Source organism: Ixodes scapularis, unplaced genomic scaffold (assembly GCF_016920785.2).
Source record: "Ixodes scapularis isolate PalLabHiFi unplaced genomic scaffold, ASM1692078v2 PGA_scaffold2__306_contigs__length_199485367, whole genome shotgun sequence".
Classification (NCBI taxonomy): domain Eukaryota; kingdom Metazoa; phylum Arthropoda; class Arachnida; order Ixodida; family Ixodidae; genus Ixodes; species Ixodes scapularis.
The window spans coordinates 5,842,476-5,863,991 of record NW_024609857.1 but is presented as its reverse complement, the minus strand read 5'-3'; the positions used below and the strand labels follow the sequence as shown (position 1 = coordinate 5,863,991).

At 42.8% G+C, this 21,516-nt stretch overlaps 1 protein-coding gene across 2 annotated transcripts in view; it reads right to left on the bottom strand.

Annotated features, from left to right (window-relative positions):
• The window catches only part of LOC115324778 (hepatocyte growth factor receptor-like), a 90,945-nt gene that overhangs the window by 26,441 nt on the left and 42,988 nt on the right, over nucleotides 1–21,516 (bottom strand). For both annotated transcript variants that reach the window (XM_042291676.1, XM_042291675.1), the window contains 3 exons: nucleotides 6,959–7,090; nucleotides 2,578–2,751; nucleotides 1,391–1,539 (listed from right to left, as the gene is read on the bottom strand). In XM_042291676.1, the coding sequence (XP_042147610.1) occupies nucleotides 1,391–1,539; nucleotides 2,578–2,697 (269 nt within the window). In that variant the 5' untranslated portion in view covers nucleotides 2,698–2,751; nucleotides 6,959–7,090. The remainder of the gene's footprint in view (nucleotides 1–1,390; nucleotides 1,540–2,577; nucleotides 2,752–6,958; nucleotides 7,091–21,516) is intronic.

Sequence of the window (21,516 nt, the reverse complement as noted above, 5' to 3'; positions counted from 1 at the left end):
AAGAACAATGTCTAGGACGGCCTCAAGAACGACGTATAGGATGACGTCCTAGAGGATGACGTCAAAAACGTCGTCTATGACGACTTCAAGGACGACGTCGAAGACAACATCAAGAATGCAGTCTACGACGACGTTGAGGATAACGTCCTAGAGAACAACCTCTTGGACGACATCGAACACAACGTCAAGGACGGCGTGTAGGACAACGTCGAGGACGACCTCCGGGATGATGTCTCGGACGACGTCTAGGACGTCTTATAGGTCAATGTCAACAACGTCTAGGACGACCTCAAATATGGCGTCTAGGACGACCTCAAGGATTACCTCTAGGACGACGTCGACGACAACGTCAAGGACGTAAAGTCACGTAAGCTTTGGCTACCGGCGCTACTAGTTTATGCGAACGGAGCTTACGTAACTAGCGCAACAACGACTGGCGCTTACGAGCTTACGTGACAGGAACTTATGCGACAGGACTTCAGCCACAGGCGTTACGTGACCTTGGGCGTGGTTGGGCTTTAAGGCTACCGCTTTAAAACACGTCACAACCTACACATACAGCAAAACAAATTCAGAAATTATAGCACATACACTACGATTGAACCTCTTTATGGCGGTTCTAAGCGACTGAAGTTGTACGAGGTCAGAGCACATTAAGCCGAGAGACTTAATGTTCTCTGGGTCCTGAAACACATCGCTTAGCGAAAGGTCGAATGCCAATTTAAGGCTACTAGAAGGTTTATTTTTAAGTTGTTCCTATCACAACCGACTACGACCATTACTCGTACTTCTCTGGCCCGTTAATGTTGTGTTCGAAGATGTTTCAGAAGGAACAACTATTTAACATTGCTACAACTTGAGGCCAGCATCACAAGTTTTGACCGAAACAGTTCTTGGTCTCTGGTTATCATTATATGTAGGAATATACCATATGAAATGCACTCAAGAAAGCTCTAGTAGATGGGAGCCTTTGAAAATAAACTTTGTTTTAATGAAATGGCAAGAACTGTTATCATAAACGTTACTTATAAAATTCCCTGCGCAATCTTTAAGGGCTTACAGTAAGTCATGCCAGACGTTATGCTCATAAAAAGCGAGATTTGCCATCAGTTGCTATGCTGACATACCCTTTCCAGATATAGAGATGTTGCTGGTTCGTCAAGTGCACTAGACAAGCTCATTTATAATGTATAGGCTTTTGACTCCTACTTGCTTGATTTGCCAACGCCTTCCAATTTCGATGATCTTTGGAATGCCCACAGGAAATGATAGCATGCACTTCTTCAGTTTGCTCGGATGATAATTTCTCCAGGGTGCTGTTTGCTGCCCGATAAAGCCAGTTTCGTGGACCATTGCGCACACTAAGACTCAGATGAAAGGCGCTACTGACAAGGTGTAATTCCAGAGGACCAGTGCACAGGGCTTTTTGCCCACGGTGATCTGGATGGAGCTGTCAGGTTTGTGCGCAGGGGAGCCGAAGTTGTCGCCCTCCAGGGTAAGGAGCGTGCCTCCGGAGCTGGGGCCTTTGGTCGGCGACACCTGCGGAGACGAATACGGCGTTTTGAGAACCTTCATCTGGACTATCGATTCACTGAGGCATCAAGAATTTCTATCACCTTCTGGAGTAGCCCTTTGTATACCAAGCTCGTTGAATGCTACCAAGCAATTTTCCTTTTTTTTACAACCGTCATCGTTCACAATTCCCCAAAAACATTTCAAAGAAAACAATTAAAACAAAAAACTTTCAGCCTTTCCGCTCTGAGGAAGAAGGAAGACCAGCGAAGCTGTACTATGGTGGGACAACATCAAGGACGACTTCTTGGACGACCTCAAGGACGACGCCTAGAGGACAACGTCTAGGGCGACCTCAAGGACAAAGTCTAAAACAACATCAACGACAACTTCTGGGATGACCTTGAGGACGATGTCTAGAGGACGACCTCAAGGGCGACGCCTAGGACGACCTTAGAGACTATGTCTAAGTTGACCTCAAGGACTACGTATATGGACGACCTCAAGGACAACTTCTAGGACAACGTCGAGAACAACGTCTAGGACGACCTAAATGACAACTTCTAGGACGACCTCGAGGACGGCGTCTAGGATGACCTCAAGGATGACTTCTAAGACGACCTTAAGGACAACCTCTCGGACGACCTCAGACGACCTCAAGGACGACGTCTAGGACGACCTCAAGGATGACTTCTAGGACGCCCTCAAGGGCGACGCCTAGAGGACGTCTTCCTCGAAAGCGACTTTTAGGACGACCATCGAGAGAAATTCAGCGTATATACTGTGGTGAAAACTAGAGTGGAAAGACTGAAAAGGTTGCCATCTATGAGCGATGGCGTTAACCAGATAACCGGCAAACCGGTTGTCTGGTTGCCGCCGTCGCCTATAGATGGCGGTAGCTGTCCAGAGTTTTGTGTCGACATTTATTTGGTGACGGACACGAAGCTGGGAAAACAGGCCCTTAATAACTCCGCTGTAAAAATCGCGAAGGATTATTTATACGAATACGGACATAATTTGCTCAAGCCGGATCGCTCTGCCAGCACTGTAGCATATGCAACTCGCCTTTTTCAGGAGGATGGGACAGCGTTGCAAGTCGAAAGCTGTACTGGGAGTGCATTCGCCAAAGTGGGCGCACTGAGAGCCACACCAGCCGCACACAAGCGGGTCTCGAGTGCTGTTCATGCAGACCGAGCACCTCTCGTAGATAGAACACGAGCCCACCGGAAAACGGACCACCTGAAAAAAGAGCGCCACTCGGTTTAAAAATCGTTTGTGATGATGAACTTCGCGAAACAAATCCTTCCAACACCATTTTGGCCGCAGATTCAGAGCGCATATATTGAAGACAGGCCACCAAACTTTCCCGTAAATTGCCAGTTGTAAGATGTACGGATTTTCGGCTACATGTATCTTCGTGATACAACATGCAGAGTCCGTATCAGTGTATGTTTCTTTTCTTGTGGCTATAAGTGACTGCGACAAGGAACAATATTTGTGGCAATTTCGAGCAATTTTTTCCTGACGAAGGCCGGACTCCTCTTCCTGACGAAAGCCGGACTCCGGCCGAAACGTCGAAGAGTAAATCGTCCGTTGTTGCTGTGTTCACTAAGGGTTTTTGCTTCTCAGTTATATAACCACGCCTTCGGCCTCCCGCCACCATGCCTGTTATATATGGGTGTTTTTATCTCAAATCGGGCATCTAAAAGGGTGTAATTTTTAATTTTCACGAAAAAAATATATGTTTTGGGGGAATTTCTCAAATGAAGAAGGGCGCAAACCGCATGTTCCCCAGATTTTTTGTTCTTGAGTTACGAGCCGTAGAAGCCGTAGTGGCAGAAAATAGTGTTTTTGCCTGCCGTCGCAGGTCGCGTGTTTGACAACCTCTGCTGGCGCTAGTGTTTTTTCTACACCCTTTCAACCTTTTCCCATCATTTAATAGGTATTATAAAGATACCTTGACGCATTCAAATATTTTTAGGAATTTGATTGTTTTCTAAAAAACATGTCAAACTCGTCACTCCGGTCGCTTTTTGGTTAACTTTGACAGGTCATTACTTTGTCTGTACTTAAGGTAAATGTTTTTGCTTTGGCTCTACAGAAAGCCCAAAGAGAGTCCATTATAGATATAATATTATCATTATGATCTGTAGACTAGCCGCTCCGCTACCTTCACGTAAACGTTGTAAGAAATAACAAATGTTGAAAGTTTGAGATCGATTCTCTCAAAAAACCCATTTTTGTAAATTTTTATTTTTTAAATTCTTTTAGACACATTAGTCGACTACAAGAAACAACAGTCTAGAAATGTAATATTTTGGTTGTATGTCCTCTATTTGAGCCGCAACCACGTGAAATGTGTGAACATTTGTTATTTTTCACAACGCTTAAGTGAAGGTAGCGGAGCGGCTACTCAGCAGATCATAATGATATTACTATATCTACACTAGGCATGCTTAGGGCTTTCTATAGAGTCAAAGGAATTAAATGTACGTTAAGTACAGACAAAGTAATGACCTGTCAAAGTTGACCAAACATCGACCTGAGTTACGAGTTTGACATTTTGTTTAGAAAACAATCAAACTACTAGAGATATTTGAATATGTGAAGGTATTTTTATAGTACCTATTAAACGAGGGAGAAAAGTGAAAAGTGTGTAGAAAAAACACTAGCGCCACCAGAGGGTGTCAAACACGCGACCTGCGACGGCAGGCAAAAACACTAGTTTCTGCCACTTCGGCTTCTACGGCTCGTAACTCGAGAACAAAAAATCTGGACAACAGGCGGTTTGCGCCCTCCTTCATTTGAGAAATACCCCCAAAACATATATTTTTTTCGTAAAAATTAAAAACTGGACTTTTTCAGCCTACCCGATATGGGAGGTTTCATCTCCAATCGGGCAGACTAAAAGGATCTCATTTTTAATTTTCACGAAAAAAATATGTGTTTTGGGGACTCTCAAATAAAGGAGGGCGCAAACCGCATGTTCCTCAGATTTTTTGTTCTTCAGTTACGAAGCGTAGAAGCCGCAGTGGCAGAAACTAGTGTTTTTGCCTGCCGTCGCAGGTCGCGTGTTTGACACCCTCTTCTGGAGCTAGTGTTTTTCCTACACCTTTTTAACTTTTCCCCCTCATTTAATAAATACTATAAAGATACCTTGACGTATTCAAATATTTCTAATAATTTGATTTTTTTCTAAAAAAATGTCAAACTCGTTACTCAGGTCGATTTTTGGTCAAATTTGACACATCATTACTTTGTCTGTACTTAAGGTACATTTTATTTCTTTAGCTCTATAGAAAGCCCTAAGCATGCCTAGTATAGATATAGTAATATCATTATGATCTGTCGAGTAGCCACTCCGCTACCTTCACGTAAACGTTGTGAAAAATATCAAATGTTCACACATTTCACACGATTGCGGCACAAACAGAGGACACACAACCAAAATATTACATTTCTAGACGTTTTTTTCTTGTAGTCGACTAATATGTCTAAAATAATTTTAAAAATAAAAATTTCCAAAAATGGGGTTTTTGAGGAAATCGACATCAAACTCAACATTTGTTATTTCTTACAACGTTTACGTGAAGGTAACGGAGCGGCTAGTCGACATATCATAATGATATTATAATATCTATAATGGACTTGCTTTGGGCTTTCTGTAGAGCCAAAGAAAGAAAATTTGCCTTAGGTACAGACAAGGTAATGACCTGTCAAATTTGACCAAAAAGCGACCGGAGTGACGAGTTTGACATGTTTTTTTAGAAAACAATCAAATTCCTAAAAATATTTGAATGCGACCAGGGTGCTTTATAATACCTATTAAATGAGGGAAAAAAGTTAGAAGGGTGTAGAAAAAGCACTGGGCGCCAGCAGAGGGTGTCAAAGGGTGTCAAACACGCGACCTGCGACGGCAGGCAAAAACACGAGTTTCTGCCACTGCAGCTTCTACGGCTCGTAACTCGAGAACAAAACATCTGGGAAAGATGCGGTTCTCGCCCTCCTTCATTTGAGAAATTCTCCCAAAACATATATTTTTTTCGTGAAAATTAAAAATTAGACCCTTTTAGCCTGCCCGATTTGAGATGAAAACATCCATATATATACAGGGTGTTTCAGAGAACAAAGGCCAAATCGCTCCTGCGAAAACTACTCATCGCAACGAAAAAAGGCTTGTGGCGTTGTGGTCCTAGGCCAGGGGCCCATCTAAGAAAATTATGAAAGTCCGGGATAATTAACTTGTTAATTATTTTTGCCTAATTAACTTTTTAATATTGTGTTTAAGGGCATGGTTTAATTAGAAAATTGCTCAGCATCATCGAAAACCACTAGACCAACAAATTGCAGAACGATAGAAGGCACGCGAAGAATTTTACGACCTTCTGAAAAACCGCACAAATTCGACGGGTTTTTAAGTTTCGGTTTGTTATCGGAGCGCATCTCGGCCACGGCAGCACCGCACCGCGTGGAGAGATAGTGCAACCAGACTCTGCTGCGTCGCGCAATGACAGCGCAGCAAAGGTTGGTTGTACTATCTCTTCGCGGGGCGCGGTGCCGTCGGGGCGGAGATGGGCTCCGATAACAAACCGAAACTAAAACACGCGTGGAATTTGTGCGGTTTTTCAGAAAGCCGTAAAAAGCTTCGCGTGCCTTCTATCGTTCTGCAATTTGTTGATTTAGTGGTTTTCGATGATGCTGAGCAATTTTCTAATTTTAACCATGCCCTTAAACACAATATTAAAAAAGTTAATTACGCAAAAACAATTAGCAAGTTAATTATCCGGGACTTTAATAATTTTCTTAAATGGACCCCTGGCCCAGGACCAAAACGCCACAAGCCTTTTTTGTTGTGATAAGTAGTTTTTGCAGGAGCGATTTGGACTGCGTTTTCTGAAACACCCGATATATATATATATGTGAACTCGGAAAAAAACATTTTTTAGCGTTCTTTTTTCTACGCAAAAATAACATACGCATTGTTGAACGTTAATTCTTCACCCAAAAGGAACGCTAGCGGCCCGAACCGGATGCCAAAGTTTCAGGACTAACTGTTATATTATTATTAGTTTTAAGTGATTTTTGTTTTATTTTTCAGTGGCAAAATGACAGCCGACGGAGCCCTCGAATACATGGTGCTGAATGGCAGCAAACCAAAAACGGGTCCCACTTTTTCATAAAAGGTTTCAAAAAAGAAAAACGCTTATAGCTTTTGAATAAGATAACGGTTAGTTCTGAAACCATGGCAACTGGTTGGGACCGTGAGCGCTACATTTCGAAAGAGGCTCAGCGTTGGGCAATGCGTCGTCCATTTTTGGTGGTGAAAAAAAAAAAAAAAAAAAAGCTTTTTTAAATATTGTTTTGGGGAACATGCTCTCTGTCAAATAAAAAGCTAAATTCTCAAAGAAAATACAGATAATGATAGATTTGAATGGAGTGCACGGACCTTCTTGCCCGTCAGAAAATATGCGTAGGTTCCGTTTGGATCCACGGCTGTGGACTTCTCGATGGCCGTTTCGATGCCCCCGCTCAAGTCGGTGGAATACAGCAAGGTCGAGGCTGACCCTTCCAGTTTATACTGAAAATAGACCGCAAAGCACATCTCACAAATCGAGCATGCATGACCGTGATCGAAACATTACGCGCACCATACTTTCAGTCACCGAAAGTTACTCCCACTCACTTTTTTTTTTGTATTTATTATTCGCGGCTTCTGGTTGGCCACATTCAAATTCATGAAGACGCCCTGGAACACGCCCAGCCCCCTTTCGGCCAATGGCGCCTCCTCATTTACCTCCTACACCTCCCCGTGAATGGCCAAATTTTCTCTCTCTATATATATATAAGGCTCCATCCTAAACTTCATAGTTGAAAGTTTCCCCACATACATGAAGTTTCACCAAACGTGCGCTTCGCACGGTGTGGCATAAACGATGATGATCATGTTCATGAAAACAGGTATAGAATACACATTTAAACACACCGTGCCAAATATACGTAGGTATATGTGCTGCCTACCAGCTTTTCTTTGGAGTGCAGCTGGCGCGGAGCACCTGTCGATTCCCGTACGAAAATGTCAGATTGGAGCGGTTCCAGTTCAGATCTGTGCGGAGCCGCGCGGTTCCAAACATGTGGACCGTTCAGATCCACGCGGATTCGATCTGCTACCGCGCGTTTCTGGGAAGGGCCGGCCCTACACCATCAAGCGCCCTGGGCGAACTCCGGCGGTAATGCGCTTCCCCCCCCCCCCCCCCCTCACCCCGCTTTTTTTCGTTTTTTTTTATACGCCCCTATCTGCTAGGTACGACATCACGTTGTTAGTAAACATGTGGGTAGTGGACCAACACGAGCATTTTGTCGGACAAGAACTGCATTTAAGAAATGAATTGCGATCGAGCGTATATAGCGTGGTGTCAAACGGCAAAAAATACCCCCTGAAAAAAATTAAAGGGGGAGCGGCGGCGACCCCCTTTTGATGGCGTCCTGGGCGGTCCACCCCTAGGGCCGGCCCTGGTTCTGCGTGTAACCAGTCGGTTCCAGCGAGACGCAACGCACTGGAACCGCACGGTGATGGGTGCGTCCGGTCCGTTCCCGTTCGTTCCAGTAGGGTCTGCTCCCAGCCAGCGTAACTCAAGGAGGAGGAGGAGGAGGGGGGGGGGGGGGGGGGGGGGGGTTCGGCGGGGAACTCCCGCACTCTTCCTCGCGGTCATCTCTCGCAGGTCACGTGTAAGGGACAGGCGCTGCGAGCGGGCGTTCTCCGCGGCTCACTTTTTTGTTGCAGTCGATCGGCATCAGCGCTCCGATAGCTCGGTTCTTCTCCACTCTCGTCGAACTGTCGGCCGGCGTTCACCCAACAGCGACGTTCGCGTTGCGGGCGCACAGATACTGACGCGCTTATCGTTGCCCTGGATGGATATCCACAGACCTCGGCTTTGAATCTTCATATTGTATCAAGCTGCCGACCCATTGCACGTTTGCTCGGCATCTACAGGGTGTCACAAAAATGAATTTACAGGGTTTTTTTTCACCGCAAAAAAATAAACTAGGCATCGCCGAACGCTCATTCTCCGCCCAAAGGTAGCGCTAGAGGTCACAACCAGATGCAAAAGTTTCAGCCCGATCCGATAACTTAGTTATGTCATTTTCTGAAACTTTCAATTGGAAAATGGGGCCCATTTCTGGCCGTTTTCGATTTCTGGTTTCATAGAGCTTGCATGTATTCGAAAACTCCGTCGGCCGCCATTTTCCCAATGAAATTTTCAGGAAATCACTTATAACTTTTGAAGAAGGTATCGGGTCGGGCTGAAACTGTGGCATCTGGTTGTGACCTCTAACGCTACCTTTGGGCGGAGAATGAGCGTTCGGCGATGCCTAGTTTATTTTAGCGGTAAAAAAGACTAAAATTTGAGTAGCGGACATTTCATCAAACGCCGTTTCATCGAACGCCGTTTCATCGAATGAATGGACATTTCATCGAACGCCATTTCATCGAACGCCGTTTCATCGAATCGCTAAGGGCCGTTTCATCGAATTTCTCTGTATCGAGTTTTGGGGCATAACAGTGCTTTATAGATGTTTTACCTTACATTTGTTAAGACTAAGGTAGTCACTTGTGAAACTGTCTTTAGGGTGGAGCCAAATTACTAGAAATAAAAACCATTGGTAGAAAAACAAATGGGTATGCGACTTACTGAAAAGTTTTACCCATGCACCTGTCAGAAAACATGACACTGGAGGTAAAGGACCGACACTTAAAACACTTTTGAATGTCTGCGTCGTTTTTTTTACCGGCTGTCCGAGGGTTTCGGTAATGTGCCATTCACACCAGCTCATTTGCACACTTACGCTTAGTTGAAGGTTTATTCACGAAAAGCATTTAACTGCCAGGGCAGCACGCTTATAATAAAACAATACTCTGCCAGGAGAGCACACGAAATAAAATATAATGATACTCTGATTATCAGCTTTATGCTCAGATTGAACGTTTCTGCTTTTTTTTTTTTTAGTTTTCAAACTCTACTGAGTCAAAAGCTGCACAAAGTGTCAGCCAACATGGTTTCGGGCTACACCTGGACTGGAACCACCTCCCCTTCACTGTCAACTTTATTACCGACCCTTTTGCCTATGAATCATCTTCAGGACGCTTTCTTAGGAAGGCCAACCCGCACCAGACAGTAGTAAAGCCCTGGGTGTACTCTTTCTTTTTTTCTTTCTTTCTTTATTTGTTTTCCTTCGGGCAGAGCCCGAAAGAAGGGCCAGTGCAAAAGGCTAAAAAAGCCTGACGTGGCACTGGTCCCTTACAGTCCACACATAAAAAAAAAATAACATGAAAATGCATTTCATCTAACAAAATAATACAGCAGGATAAAAAAAAAAACGTTTACAGAACTGAAGCACACATACATAACACAAATGTAACAATAAAAGCCATGCATATAAGGATAAAAATGCGTACTGAATGCAAAAAACAATAATACAGACTATAATCCACATGAAAGAAAAAACAAGTCATCTAAGGAACAGACAAATAACAAACATCATTATCGCTCACTTTAAAGAAACTGAACAGTGTACACCCAACAAGGCGAGTCATGCACATAAAATAAAACAAGGATGAATTTTGAAGGTATAAAGCAGGGGTCTCAAACACGCGGCCCGCGGGCCGCATGCGGCCCACGACTCAGACGCGGCCCGCAGGCAACCGGCTTCGAGTCCCGGTTAATGTCTCATGCGCTGAAGTAACATACGTCATAGTGATCTCTTCTCGCCGATTCGTTTTCGCTCGAAAAGTAGTGTGCTGTTTTAACATATTCACATTGTTTGTTTCGCTCTATCTTTCGCTTCCCAGTTTTTTGTAATGTGCAATTATGCGAACTCTCGATAAGCTGGAGCAATTGCCAACTACCAGCTTGCTATTCTCGCCTTAAAAATTATCACCATTAAGAGACAAGTATTTGTTCAGTGTTGTCAAAAAAACCTTCATGAAAGCAAAAAAAAAAAAAGTCAAATTAACCGATTTTCTTTTTTTTTTTTTTTGTTATACAGATATTTAGCTTGGTTAATTCCTGAGGGAATTGAGCAACGGGAGAGACAGTATATTTGCTCTCTTGTTCTATTAAATATGACAGCGCGTTGGCGGCGTGGTGTCATTTTAAATTTTCTTCATATCAGGTCAGGACCCAAAGTGGTCCTATAGACAAATAAAAAAAATCGTAAGTGTGCAGACGAGCTGGTGAATATTAACGATGTTGAATTAACCTTCAGACTGGGGTAGAGAAGAGTTCGTCCTGTCTATTTTCTGTCCCTTCTACGTTTTAATGTTACTTCTGTACCCCAGTCCCAGGTCAATTTAACATGTTTAAGACAAATAAAATCTAAAGATGGCACTGTGAGTTCACAAAAAAGCATAGCGCTTCTCTTTAGAATCTTTAGACCCCTTCCCCCCTCTTACTTTGGCCCTCGACCTTTCCAATGTGAGCTATCTGGCCCGCACACTCAAATGAGTTTGAGACCACTGGTATAAAGTATAATACAACACTTTATTGTGAATAGGAAGCTGAGATAAATTTTATAAATTTTATATACATTTTATATCGCTGCCTACCAGCAGTGCTTTACAGTGCTTTACATTCTTTTTTTAAATAAAGGGAACGACTTTGCATAGTTCATAGAGGGCATGTTATTTTAGTAGGGTACGTTGTTGGGCTAGTTGGTTCATCTTAGTAAAACATATAAAATAGCGCAACAAAAAGACAAGGACAAGAAGCATACAGGACAAGCGCCTGTCCTGTATACTTCTTGTCCTTGTCTTTTTGTTGCGCTATTTTATATGTTTTACTAAGCATGTTATTTAAATAGACTAATTGTTTGATAGTGTATACTCTGCCTTCCGTAATTTGTTCTTGTATAGGGTTCCCGCCATTTAACATGACGGAACGGGTACAGTTCTTCTGTTGCGACTGGGGTGGCGTATAATCTTTTTAGATAAATTAATTGAAATAATTTGAAGTAATATACTTGATTTGCCTTTAAGATTTTGTATTTATTAAAAAATGGTTCCGTCCGAAGTTCTCTTATTCTCCCCCATAGTTTTCGTATATACGTAGAACTTTTTTTGTAGGATTAGTAATTTATAGTAATCAGATGCTGTAGTTGTGCCCCATATAAGAATCCCGTAACACATTTTGGAAAAATATAAAGAGTAATACAATGTTTCTACTAACCACCTCGGCACAAGGCTTGCCACTCTATAAATACAGCCAAGGACTCGTGATAATTCTGACTTTAGTTTATTTACATGTGTATTCCATTTTAGCTCTTGGCTAAACCACACACCCAGAAATTTTTGCTCAGTTACTTGATCTATTAAATCCCCTTCAAACGTAATCTTAAAGGGCCCCTGAAAAGAAAAAAAAGTTTTTTTTTTTAAACAGTCTGGTTGGGACACGCGTGTCAAAAAATTAATTAAAGATCACATATATTGTTTTGCTTGTGTTTAATTGTAGCCCATTGGAACTCAGCCATTTTGAAAGCTTTACAAGATAGGCGTTTGCCCTCTCCTCCAGGCATTCTCGAGTTGCTTCACTAAAACAAATATTAGTGCCGTCTGCATACATCATTAACTCCGGGGAACCAGCAATGCTTACGATATCGTTTATATAGACTAGGAAAAGTAAAGGGCCTAATATGGAACCCTGTGGGACACCATGACGTGTTTTTTCCTTATATGATTCTAGATTGTCAATTTTTACGTATTGTTGCCGATTTGTTAAATAGCTTTTTAGTAATGCGAGCGCGACCCCACGGATGCCGTAATATTCTAGTTTGTTGAGTAAAATAGGATGCTGAACGGTGTCGAACGCTTTCCTCAAATCCAAAAACAGTCCGACTGTAAGTAACTTGTCTTCAATATTTGCAACCAATTTCTCCTTAATGTCGAGAAGAGCTTGCTCTGTAGATTTTTCCTTTTGGAACCCGTATTGGGGCGGTGGAGATTACACTATGCTTTGTGAAAAAACTTTCTAGGCGGTTTTTTATTACGCCTTCAAATATTTTAGAGAATATCGTTGGTACAGAAATGGGCCCGTAATTTTCGATACTTTTTTTACTACCGTCCTTGTAAATAGGAGTAACTTTAGCCAGCTTCAAATCAGTCGGGAAAATACCACTTTCTAACATGCTATTCACGAGGTATGATAGTATAGGGCTAATAATTCAAGCTACATACTTGAGTGGTTGAGCCTTCAACCCGTCGTCACCCGCTGCTACGTCTTTCTTTATTTTATCAATGAGCGCTTCTATTTCATACATTATTGTCGGAAAGTACATTATTGAATTTGTTATCTTCGTCATTGTCATCACGTCGGCGTTTGTATTGCCTTGCGATACCATACTTCCGCCGATATTTATAAAATGCTTGTTAATTTCGTTTACCATTTTCGGATCCTCACATAACCCAAGGTTACAGGTACATGCTGTCAAACAATAAAACACTACTTTTTTTTTTTTTGTCTCATTTTTAATTGTTTCATGTGACATGGAGAGGGGTCATTGTTTCATGGAGGCTTTCTTCTCGAAGCAGGACATGTTCACAATGGAACTTATCTCGTCACTGCATACTGTGATTTAAAAAAAGGGAGAATTAGAGGACGTTGTGTGTAAAAATCAGAATAAATTGCAAAAATATTGCAGGCTGTAACAGCGTTCGACGAAAAGGCGTTCGATGAAACGGCGTTCGACGAAATGTCCGGACCCACTAAATTTTTAGTTTGTGGCACCCTGTATATGCGCTTCGCGCTGGTGTGCTTGGTGACAATACTTGGACAACTTGGATACCGCTAGCCCGCCGGATCTTCCCGATGCGCTGAACACTGCACTGTTAGAAAATTCCATCAATCTACGTGGAAAAATCGAATAGAACATGTCCCGTTTTCTGGAAATGCATACAATGTGCTGTTTGCTTTCAAAAACGGGAATTGTACCATATGCATTGAAATGTGCTATTTAGGCAATAAGTATGAGCTTATCCGTATAAATAAAAAAAGCCTTACAAGACTACAGTTTATAGTCGGTTCAACTGGTATAAGCGAATTGAACGCGCCCAAAAGTGCCGGATATCCAGCAATTTTTATGGAACTCTATCAGACCGCGGAAGTACAGTGCCCGTGAGCCGTGTTACGCCGCGCGCAGGAAGACATGTCTCACCCGCGCATGCGCAAGCCGCTGCCGGCCGGCGTGGGCCCGTGAGCTGCGGAGTGCTGCTGCCCGTCCGGAAGGCGAGTTCGACGTCGTTATCGCGTCGTCAGAGGCGTTCAGCGGTGCGTAGACGGCTTTGTTTTCCAAGGTACGTATACGTTAAGTTGTTCCTAACGCAGTGTTATTTTACTATCTCTAAGGGTGTCGTATATTCCAAGTTCGGGATGCCCAGCGTGTAGCGTCTCGTCTTCCCAGCTGCATAAAGCTAGGCCTTTTATAGTTCCTGATTCGGGGCGGCATACTGCCCGACCCTACTTAGTATTGATGGTATGCTGCGCTGCGTAGTTACGCGGAAAAAAACTGGAGAAATGAAGTTAATGCAGAAGGACAGACAAAAACATGCATAAATTGGCGCAGACTAACAACTGTTTAATTTCTTTCTCTTTTTTCTCCCCCGACCCGTATTTCCAAAATTGCGGCTAAGAAAACGAATGGTTGATGTCTTGAATTTGTTGGCTTCTGAAGTTGATGGTGTTTGCTGTAGCTACCTCTTTGATATACGAACTGGATGGTGTGTTTTTGTAGCGTTTACCTGGGGCCTGATGTTTGCTCCGACAAGTTTGGTATCTTATTGAGTAGATCTATTTCTTCTTGTCGCAAAGCTAGTGATGGCTCACTGACGCACGCTCCGTGTCTACCCGAGGCCATGTGAAAGGCCTCGATTATTTCACGCTTTGTTCTGTCCTTTGATCTGGCCAAGATGGAAGTAGTGTCAAGGACAGCTTTGCAGTTGCATTTTGAACAATGCGCTGCAAGGTTGCCAGGTGCTTGCAGTTGTCCGCATGCATGGTTGTGCTCTCTTAAGCCCGGTTCAGACACTTGCGTTTGAGTGTGTTTGACTGCGTTGCGTCGAGAACCGAAAGTGAGTCACCGGCACATTTGTGCTTCGTAAAAAGCGTGGAATCCAATTCAAGGACTCGTCTTGGCACGCGATTTAAGCAGCAGGGATGTCCTGGTTTCTCGTCGTCGCAACGCAGTCAAACGCAGTCAAACGCAACTGTCTGAACCAGGCATTAAGGGCTGTTTATACTCCGACGTTGAGCGCAGTGAACGCAGCGAAGCGCAGAGCGCGCGCCTTTCATTGGCCGGCAACCAGGAACTCGATATCTGCGACCAATCAGTATCTGCGCGCGCTGCGCTACGCCGCGCCCGTCGACGTTACGTTGGAGTATAAACGTACCTTTAGTCTCTCGTTAAGGCATCTCCCAGTCTGCCCGACGTAGGATCTTCCACACGACAGTGGTATTTTGTATACCACATCTTCGACACATTCAACAAATTTGCTCCTGTGTTTCACTTGACACAGTGCCTTGCTGTTAGTCTCGTCCACTTCATTGTTGACCTTCCTGCATAATCCTTTGAGCCTGAAAGGGGCAGATAGTGACACTCTGACTTCGTACCTTGCGGCGATGTTTTTTATCCTGTGTGAAAAATTGTGTATATATGGCAGTACCATTATTGGTCTTTTGTCCAAGATCTTCTCCTTGGTTTTGCACTTTCCTGTGAGTGTGGAAATACATTTTTCTGCGACAGCTACCAGTATGGGTTCAAGACAATCGCTTGCGTGTAGTCTGCTTGTCTGCCTCTGTAAACTTTCTGAGACTTTGTGGTGACACGATTTTTGAATTGCTCGCCACATGCATCCTGAAGCAACACTCCTCTTTACTAACTTTGTGTGTCCAGAGTCATACGGCAGAATTCGTTTTTTTCCTCTATTTTTTTACATCCAGCATGTGTGTCTGTAACCAAAAGTCATGTGGATGTCCAAGAACTGAGGGCTGCTTTTCTCAGGTAACTCAAAAGTAAAATCCAGTCCTCTGTGCGCTTGTCGAAACTTCTCCATGATCTTTGAACATACCTTGTCTGTTAGTTTGTGTATTGGAAAACACACCAAAAAATCGTCTACATATCTAAAGCACTTGCTGACTCCATTTTTCTGGAAAAACCCCTGTAGTTCTCTATTTCCTTTTGCCATGTACAGGTGGTACTGCCATATATATAAAATTTTTCACACAGGATAAAAAACATCGCCGCAAGGTACGAAGTCAGAGTGTCACTATCTGCCCCTTTCAGGCTCAAAGGATTATGCAGGAAGGTCAACAATGAAGTGGACGAGTCTAACAGCAAGGCACTGTGTCAAGTGAAACACAGGAGCAAATTTGTTAAATGTGTCGAAGGTGTGGTATACAAAATACCACTGTCGTGTGGAAGATCCTACGTCGGGCAGACTGGAAGATGCCTTAACGAGAGACTAAGGGAGCACAACCACGCATGCGGACAACTGCAAGCACCTGGCAACCTTGCAGCGCATTGTTCAAAATGCAACTGCAAAGCTCTCCTTGACGCTACTTCCATCTTGGCCAGATCAAAGGACAGAACAAAGCGTGAAATAATCGAGGCTTTTCACATGGCCTCGGGTAGACACGGAGCGTGCGTCAGTGAGCCATCACTAGCTTTGCGACAAGAAGAAATAGATCTACTCAATAAGATACCAAACTTGTCGGAGCAAACATCAGGCCCCAGGTAAACGCTACAAAAAACACACCATCTAGTTCGTATATCAAAGAGGCAGCTACAGCAAACACCATCAAGTTCAGAACCTAACAAATTCAAGACATCAACCATTCGTTTTCTTAGCCGCAATTTTGGAAATACGGGTCGGGGGAGAAAAAAGAGGAAAAAATTAAACAGTTGTTAGTCTGCGCCAATTCATGCATGTTTTTGTCTGTCCTTCTGCATTAACTTCATTTCTCCAGTTTTTTTCCGCGTAACTACGCAGCGCAGCATACCATCAATGTCAAACCAACTAGCCCAACTCCAAGCATTCATTATTCCTACTTAGTAGTTGGGCACTAGGAGGGCACAGTTTTCGCAGTACTCCCGCATTATTATGCCAAGCCGCTGTCAACATGCGTGCTTCAGCGCGTCGAATTAAACTTCTTTCGCTGCCAAGTTCAACCTCACATGGTTCAAAGTTTAGCGCTTGATCGGGGAGGGGGATGGGGCAATTGGAGGATGAGGGAAGATTGGATTAGAAGGCGTGAACATTGGTCAGTTATGTTTTAAGGAACGAAGTATTTTCATAAGGTCGAAAGCGTAATATATTCTCAATAGAGCGTTTGAGAAACGGAGCTTGTTTTTAACTTTCTTTTTTTAAATGCGTCTGAAAGCATAATGGAGCACTGCGTTCCTCTGCTACTCGACCATGTGAGCGATCTTGGCAGCTTGCTAAATATGCGGTGAAATAAGGGTGGCACCTGCTTGATGCAGAGAAATAGTGCAGGCTTTTGCATCTTAGGAATAGTAACGCATTATCGTGCGATATTTTGAGTCGCCCAGTAAACTTATCCGCGCTGAGCCAGTAATCAGTCATCGTCGGGGTAATACTCGTGTGCGTGCCGCGGATGCTCCGGGCGTTTTGCGTACTAAATTAATGCCATTTTTTCAGGACTGATATTTCCTAAATAACTTGAGCTTCTGATAAACGAATTTACTTCGAAATTACGACGGTCGAGTTGAAACCTTTATTGTAATAGGTGGTATTCACTGGACGCCACATCGGAGCTCTCTGAATGCTGCGCATGCTCAGAGTGAACTCCCGCTTGCAGCTCAACCAGAAGTGGCTGTACGCACGACGCGCGTTGATCTTCTTTGATTGGACGACCCGAATCCTGGCCGTAGTGGCAGAGCTTCGCTCTGCCAATAAAAATACTGCAGAGCCCCTCAAATAAATATTTTCGCCCCATCATGACCTAACCAACCTCGCAATTCACGAGCTTGCTCGTGAATATGCGACATGCTCTTGAATTGTAATTGGGTTTTAAATGTCAAGTTCACTTTTTTTTTGAGGATGGGATTTGACTTGTTTTTATCGCTTATCAAGTTCATTCACCTCAACGGAGTGCGATTTCTCCTTGTGATTTAAAGGAAAATACTGTATATATCACCGGAATAAAGCGATAAAACTCATGGATATATATGTTAACCGGAAGAAACTGAGAATCTCCTCCCCAGATAAGAACTGAAAAGGTGTGCCATGTTTGAAAACAATATAACTCCCGAAGTCCTAGGTATTAATGCTCTCAAACACAGTTAAAATCATAAACGTTCGGTTCAGTGTTCCTTTATGACTAAAAAAATCGACTTTTTTTCAGGCAGAAGCATCTTCGACTGCCACTGGATGGCACCAGGTGCTTCGAAGGGGTCAGCTTCCTCTCTGCCATGAAGCTGATGTACGCCACATACCTAAAGTACCCTGCTGAGCTGCTAGCAGCGTTGAAGTTCGTTTAGAGGTAACTATAGATGTGCCTTTCAGTAATAAAAATGTGCGCTGTGAATTTCCTTTGGAAAAATGTATCATATGGACAGTTCTAATTCCTTCAGGTGGTAGAATTGTCTAGTGGATATTGCATTTCATGAAGAAATAAATAGGCGATTTTTTTTTTGTCTGGGAAGCAGCAATAACTGCTAAATACTTTTTGACAGCATTAATGACATAATAGGCCGTTAGCAATAAATTATGTAGCTAATCTGTTATCGTGTCCTTGCCAACATCCTAAGCAGTTTGGCATACTTTTGAATGATGGTGTGCTCTTCAACGTATTTCCGGCAAAGCCAATTTGGCTCAAAATTAGAAACTTCGAAGACTGTAATCGACTTATTTTTCGAAAGAACCTAATTTTCGCAAATCGCCTACAATTTGAAAAAAAAAAAAAGGTCCCGCGAACAATTCTGGTAAAATGTAAACACATTGGAAACTATATTGAGATCCCACCGCATCGTGAAAATTAGAACCCGCAAACTATTCCAAAACTTCAACTTTGACCTCAATCGGGAAATATTGAGCCCTCGAAACATATTTCGTTTACATTATATAATATGGTACAAGTCAAAAAAGTTAAAATTCTGTTTTCATTTGGCAATGTGCAATGTTTCCGAAACTTATAGGAACACACCAACTGTTCATTACCTCATAAAAGTGCTAACTTGTCGGTGGCCAAACGACAACTATAACATGTTGCTTAATGCAACAATTTTGTGCGCTACGTTATGGATTGATGTAATCTCCAGAGGTAATACAGTAGCGTGTTTCTTTGGTGAGTACTGTACATATACAGGGCGTTTTTGTTTTTGTTTTTATTCTTACAGATTTGTTTAAAGAAAGCCATGAAAGCTACACTTATTCGGTTTCTGCAAGTGAGTTATACGCCAATGGGGACATTATGTGGGTGGCTAATCTTTGCGATTAGTCGGCTAATTAATTAAAATTTGCTAAATAACTTTTTAATTAGTGAAAATAGACATATGGTTCCAATTAGAAACTTGCTAAGCGTTATCGAAAACCACTAAATCAGTCATTTTTAGAAAGACTTTCAGCGCGTGAGAAGCGTAGTAGTGCATTTAAGTTACAACTCGTGGAGCACATACAAAGCTAGCTGTCGCGGTAAGGCGCCTGTGCGATTTCTCTGTCTCTTATTTAGCCCCAGCCTTGTACCTGCTCCACTAGTAGCTTCAGCGCACTGTTGCTTTTTTCACGCGCTCAAAGTCTTTCTAAAAACTACTGATTTAGGGTTTTGGACGACGCTCAGCAAATTTCTAATTGGAACCATATGACTATTTTCAGTAATTAAAAAGTTAATTAACGAATTTTAATTAATTATCCGACTTATCGCGAAGATTAACCACCCCCAAATGCCCCCTGGGCGTATAACTCACTCGCACAAATCGGATAAGTGTAGCTTTCATGGCTTTTTTTTTAAACAAATCTGTAAGAAAAAAAAAAAAAAACGCTCGGTGTAGCAGGCGCATAACGATTCCTCAAACGTATTGCACTATTCCCATGTAGATATTAAGGGTTTCATTCAGCTTGGTCACACTTTCGCTGAGGCATTGTCAATTACATTAAACAAAGTGTCTAACTTTCGGCAGCAATTCGGAAAGAAATATGTTTTGTAGAGCAGCATATTAGCGTTAGCATTTGTGTTTGTTTGGCACGTTCAACAGCAACCTGGAACATGTTGTACCATGTTTTTGTTGAAACTTCGAACTAAGAAAGGCAAAGGCCTGATGTTAACGTGCTGCTTTCTAGACACCCTTATTCACAATTCGCTTGAAAATATTCGTTGCTCACATTAATTGGATGTGCTGCAGTAACTGCGTGACCTGCTTGGGAGGACCGTTTCTCTGTAATTCATATTATTATGTTGCAATATAATGAAAGAATCAGTATGAATCTGGTATTCAGATACATTGTCATATAGAACCAATACGAGAACTTGTGCATCCTACGGAGCATGCAACTTATATTTTAATCCGCCTTAGTATCGATCGGCTTCAAATACATGAGCCCTTGTGCTGCAGGGGCACACGAATATACCTGTGACCGGGCTATGCTTATCAGTTAGAATAAGTAATATGAACCAAAAGACATGAATGTTCAGCATTCTAATAATGGGTGTATCTCAAAACGTCCCATTCGCATTTGAACCTTGCACATTTCGTCCTATTCTCATTTGGTCCTTCTCGTTTGAACCTTCTCATAAGATCCGAATCGTGTTTTTCGCAACTGGACCCATTCTCATTTTGCCCGTTCGCCCTACGACCGAATGGCATTACTTCGGCATGCTTCTAACGTTGTTATGCCTTCGCGGCTTTGTTGATGAGCCTTACCTTGCTTGGGCCCCCAACATACCATTAGGTATATGTTATGTGTAGAGGTGCGCAATGAGAATCGTACAATGACGCGTCCTTCCCTTCCTCTAAGCAATCGAAAAAAAAAAGCGATGAACATTTATTTTGGAAACTTTGTTTGAACAGAAATAGCATACATATTAGCAGTGGTTCTCAACCATTGATGTTTCGCGGACCCCTTGTAGAAAGGCGGAGATGATGGAGGACCCCGCTCGGGGTGAGGGGAATAGAAAGGTATAGGCTATCATGATAATGATTTAATAAATGAATATAACTAATTGCTAGTGTGAAGTAGACTTATCTCATTGAAACACGCACGAGAGTACTCACCCAAAAATTGGAACGTTTCTTAACGACGTGAAGAAAGACAACTAATATTGTCGTGCTTGACTGATAAGACATGGCTTCGCGGACCCCTATAGATGCCTTCGCGACCCCCATTTGAGAAACACTGCAATATAGAAGTGGTGGCATTGTCCCAGGTCGAGAGACCCCAAAAGACGTGACATTTCGGAATATGAATTGGCTGCGATAAATAGTTGGTCTGTTTTATTGTCAGCTAGTAGCTTTTCACGACGATCTCGACGCACTGCTAAAATCCTTGGCAGAGAGACTATGCCTGTAGCGTGACACACACACACACGCACGCACAAAATATATAAATGTACTTATTAATATAACCCCCCAAAAAAAAACGATTTTCGTATAGAACGAGTCAAGTGCGACGGGTCAAAGCGAGATATTTTTGAGAATGGCTGTTTTGAAAAGGGCCAGGTGAAAAGGGCGAAACGAGAACGGACTCAAATGAGGAGGGTTGAAATGCGAAGGACGAAACGGGAAAGGACCAAATGCGCCAGGTCCAAGAGAGAAGATCTTTTTGAGAATGGTTGTTTTGAGAAGGGCCAACCCTATTGAAAAATATTTTTTTACCGGAATGTCATTTCCAGCAAAAGTTTATTTTACTGGATTATGGGACGGTTTTCACTTCCAGTAAAGCCGTAGTTTACTGGAATGCCGTCGGACTTGTTACTGGAATGTCACCGGTTGTTTTACAGGAAT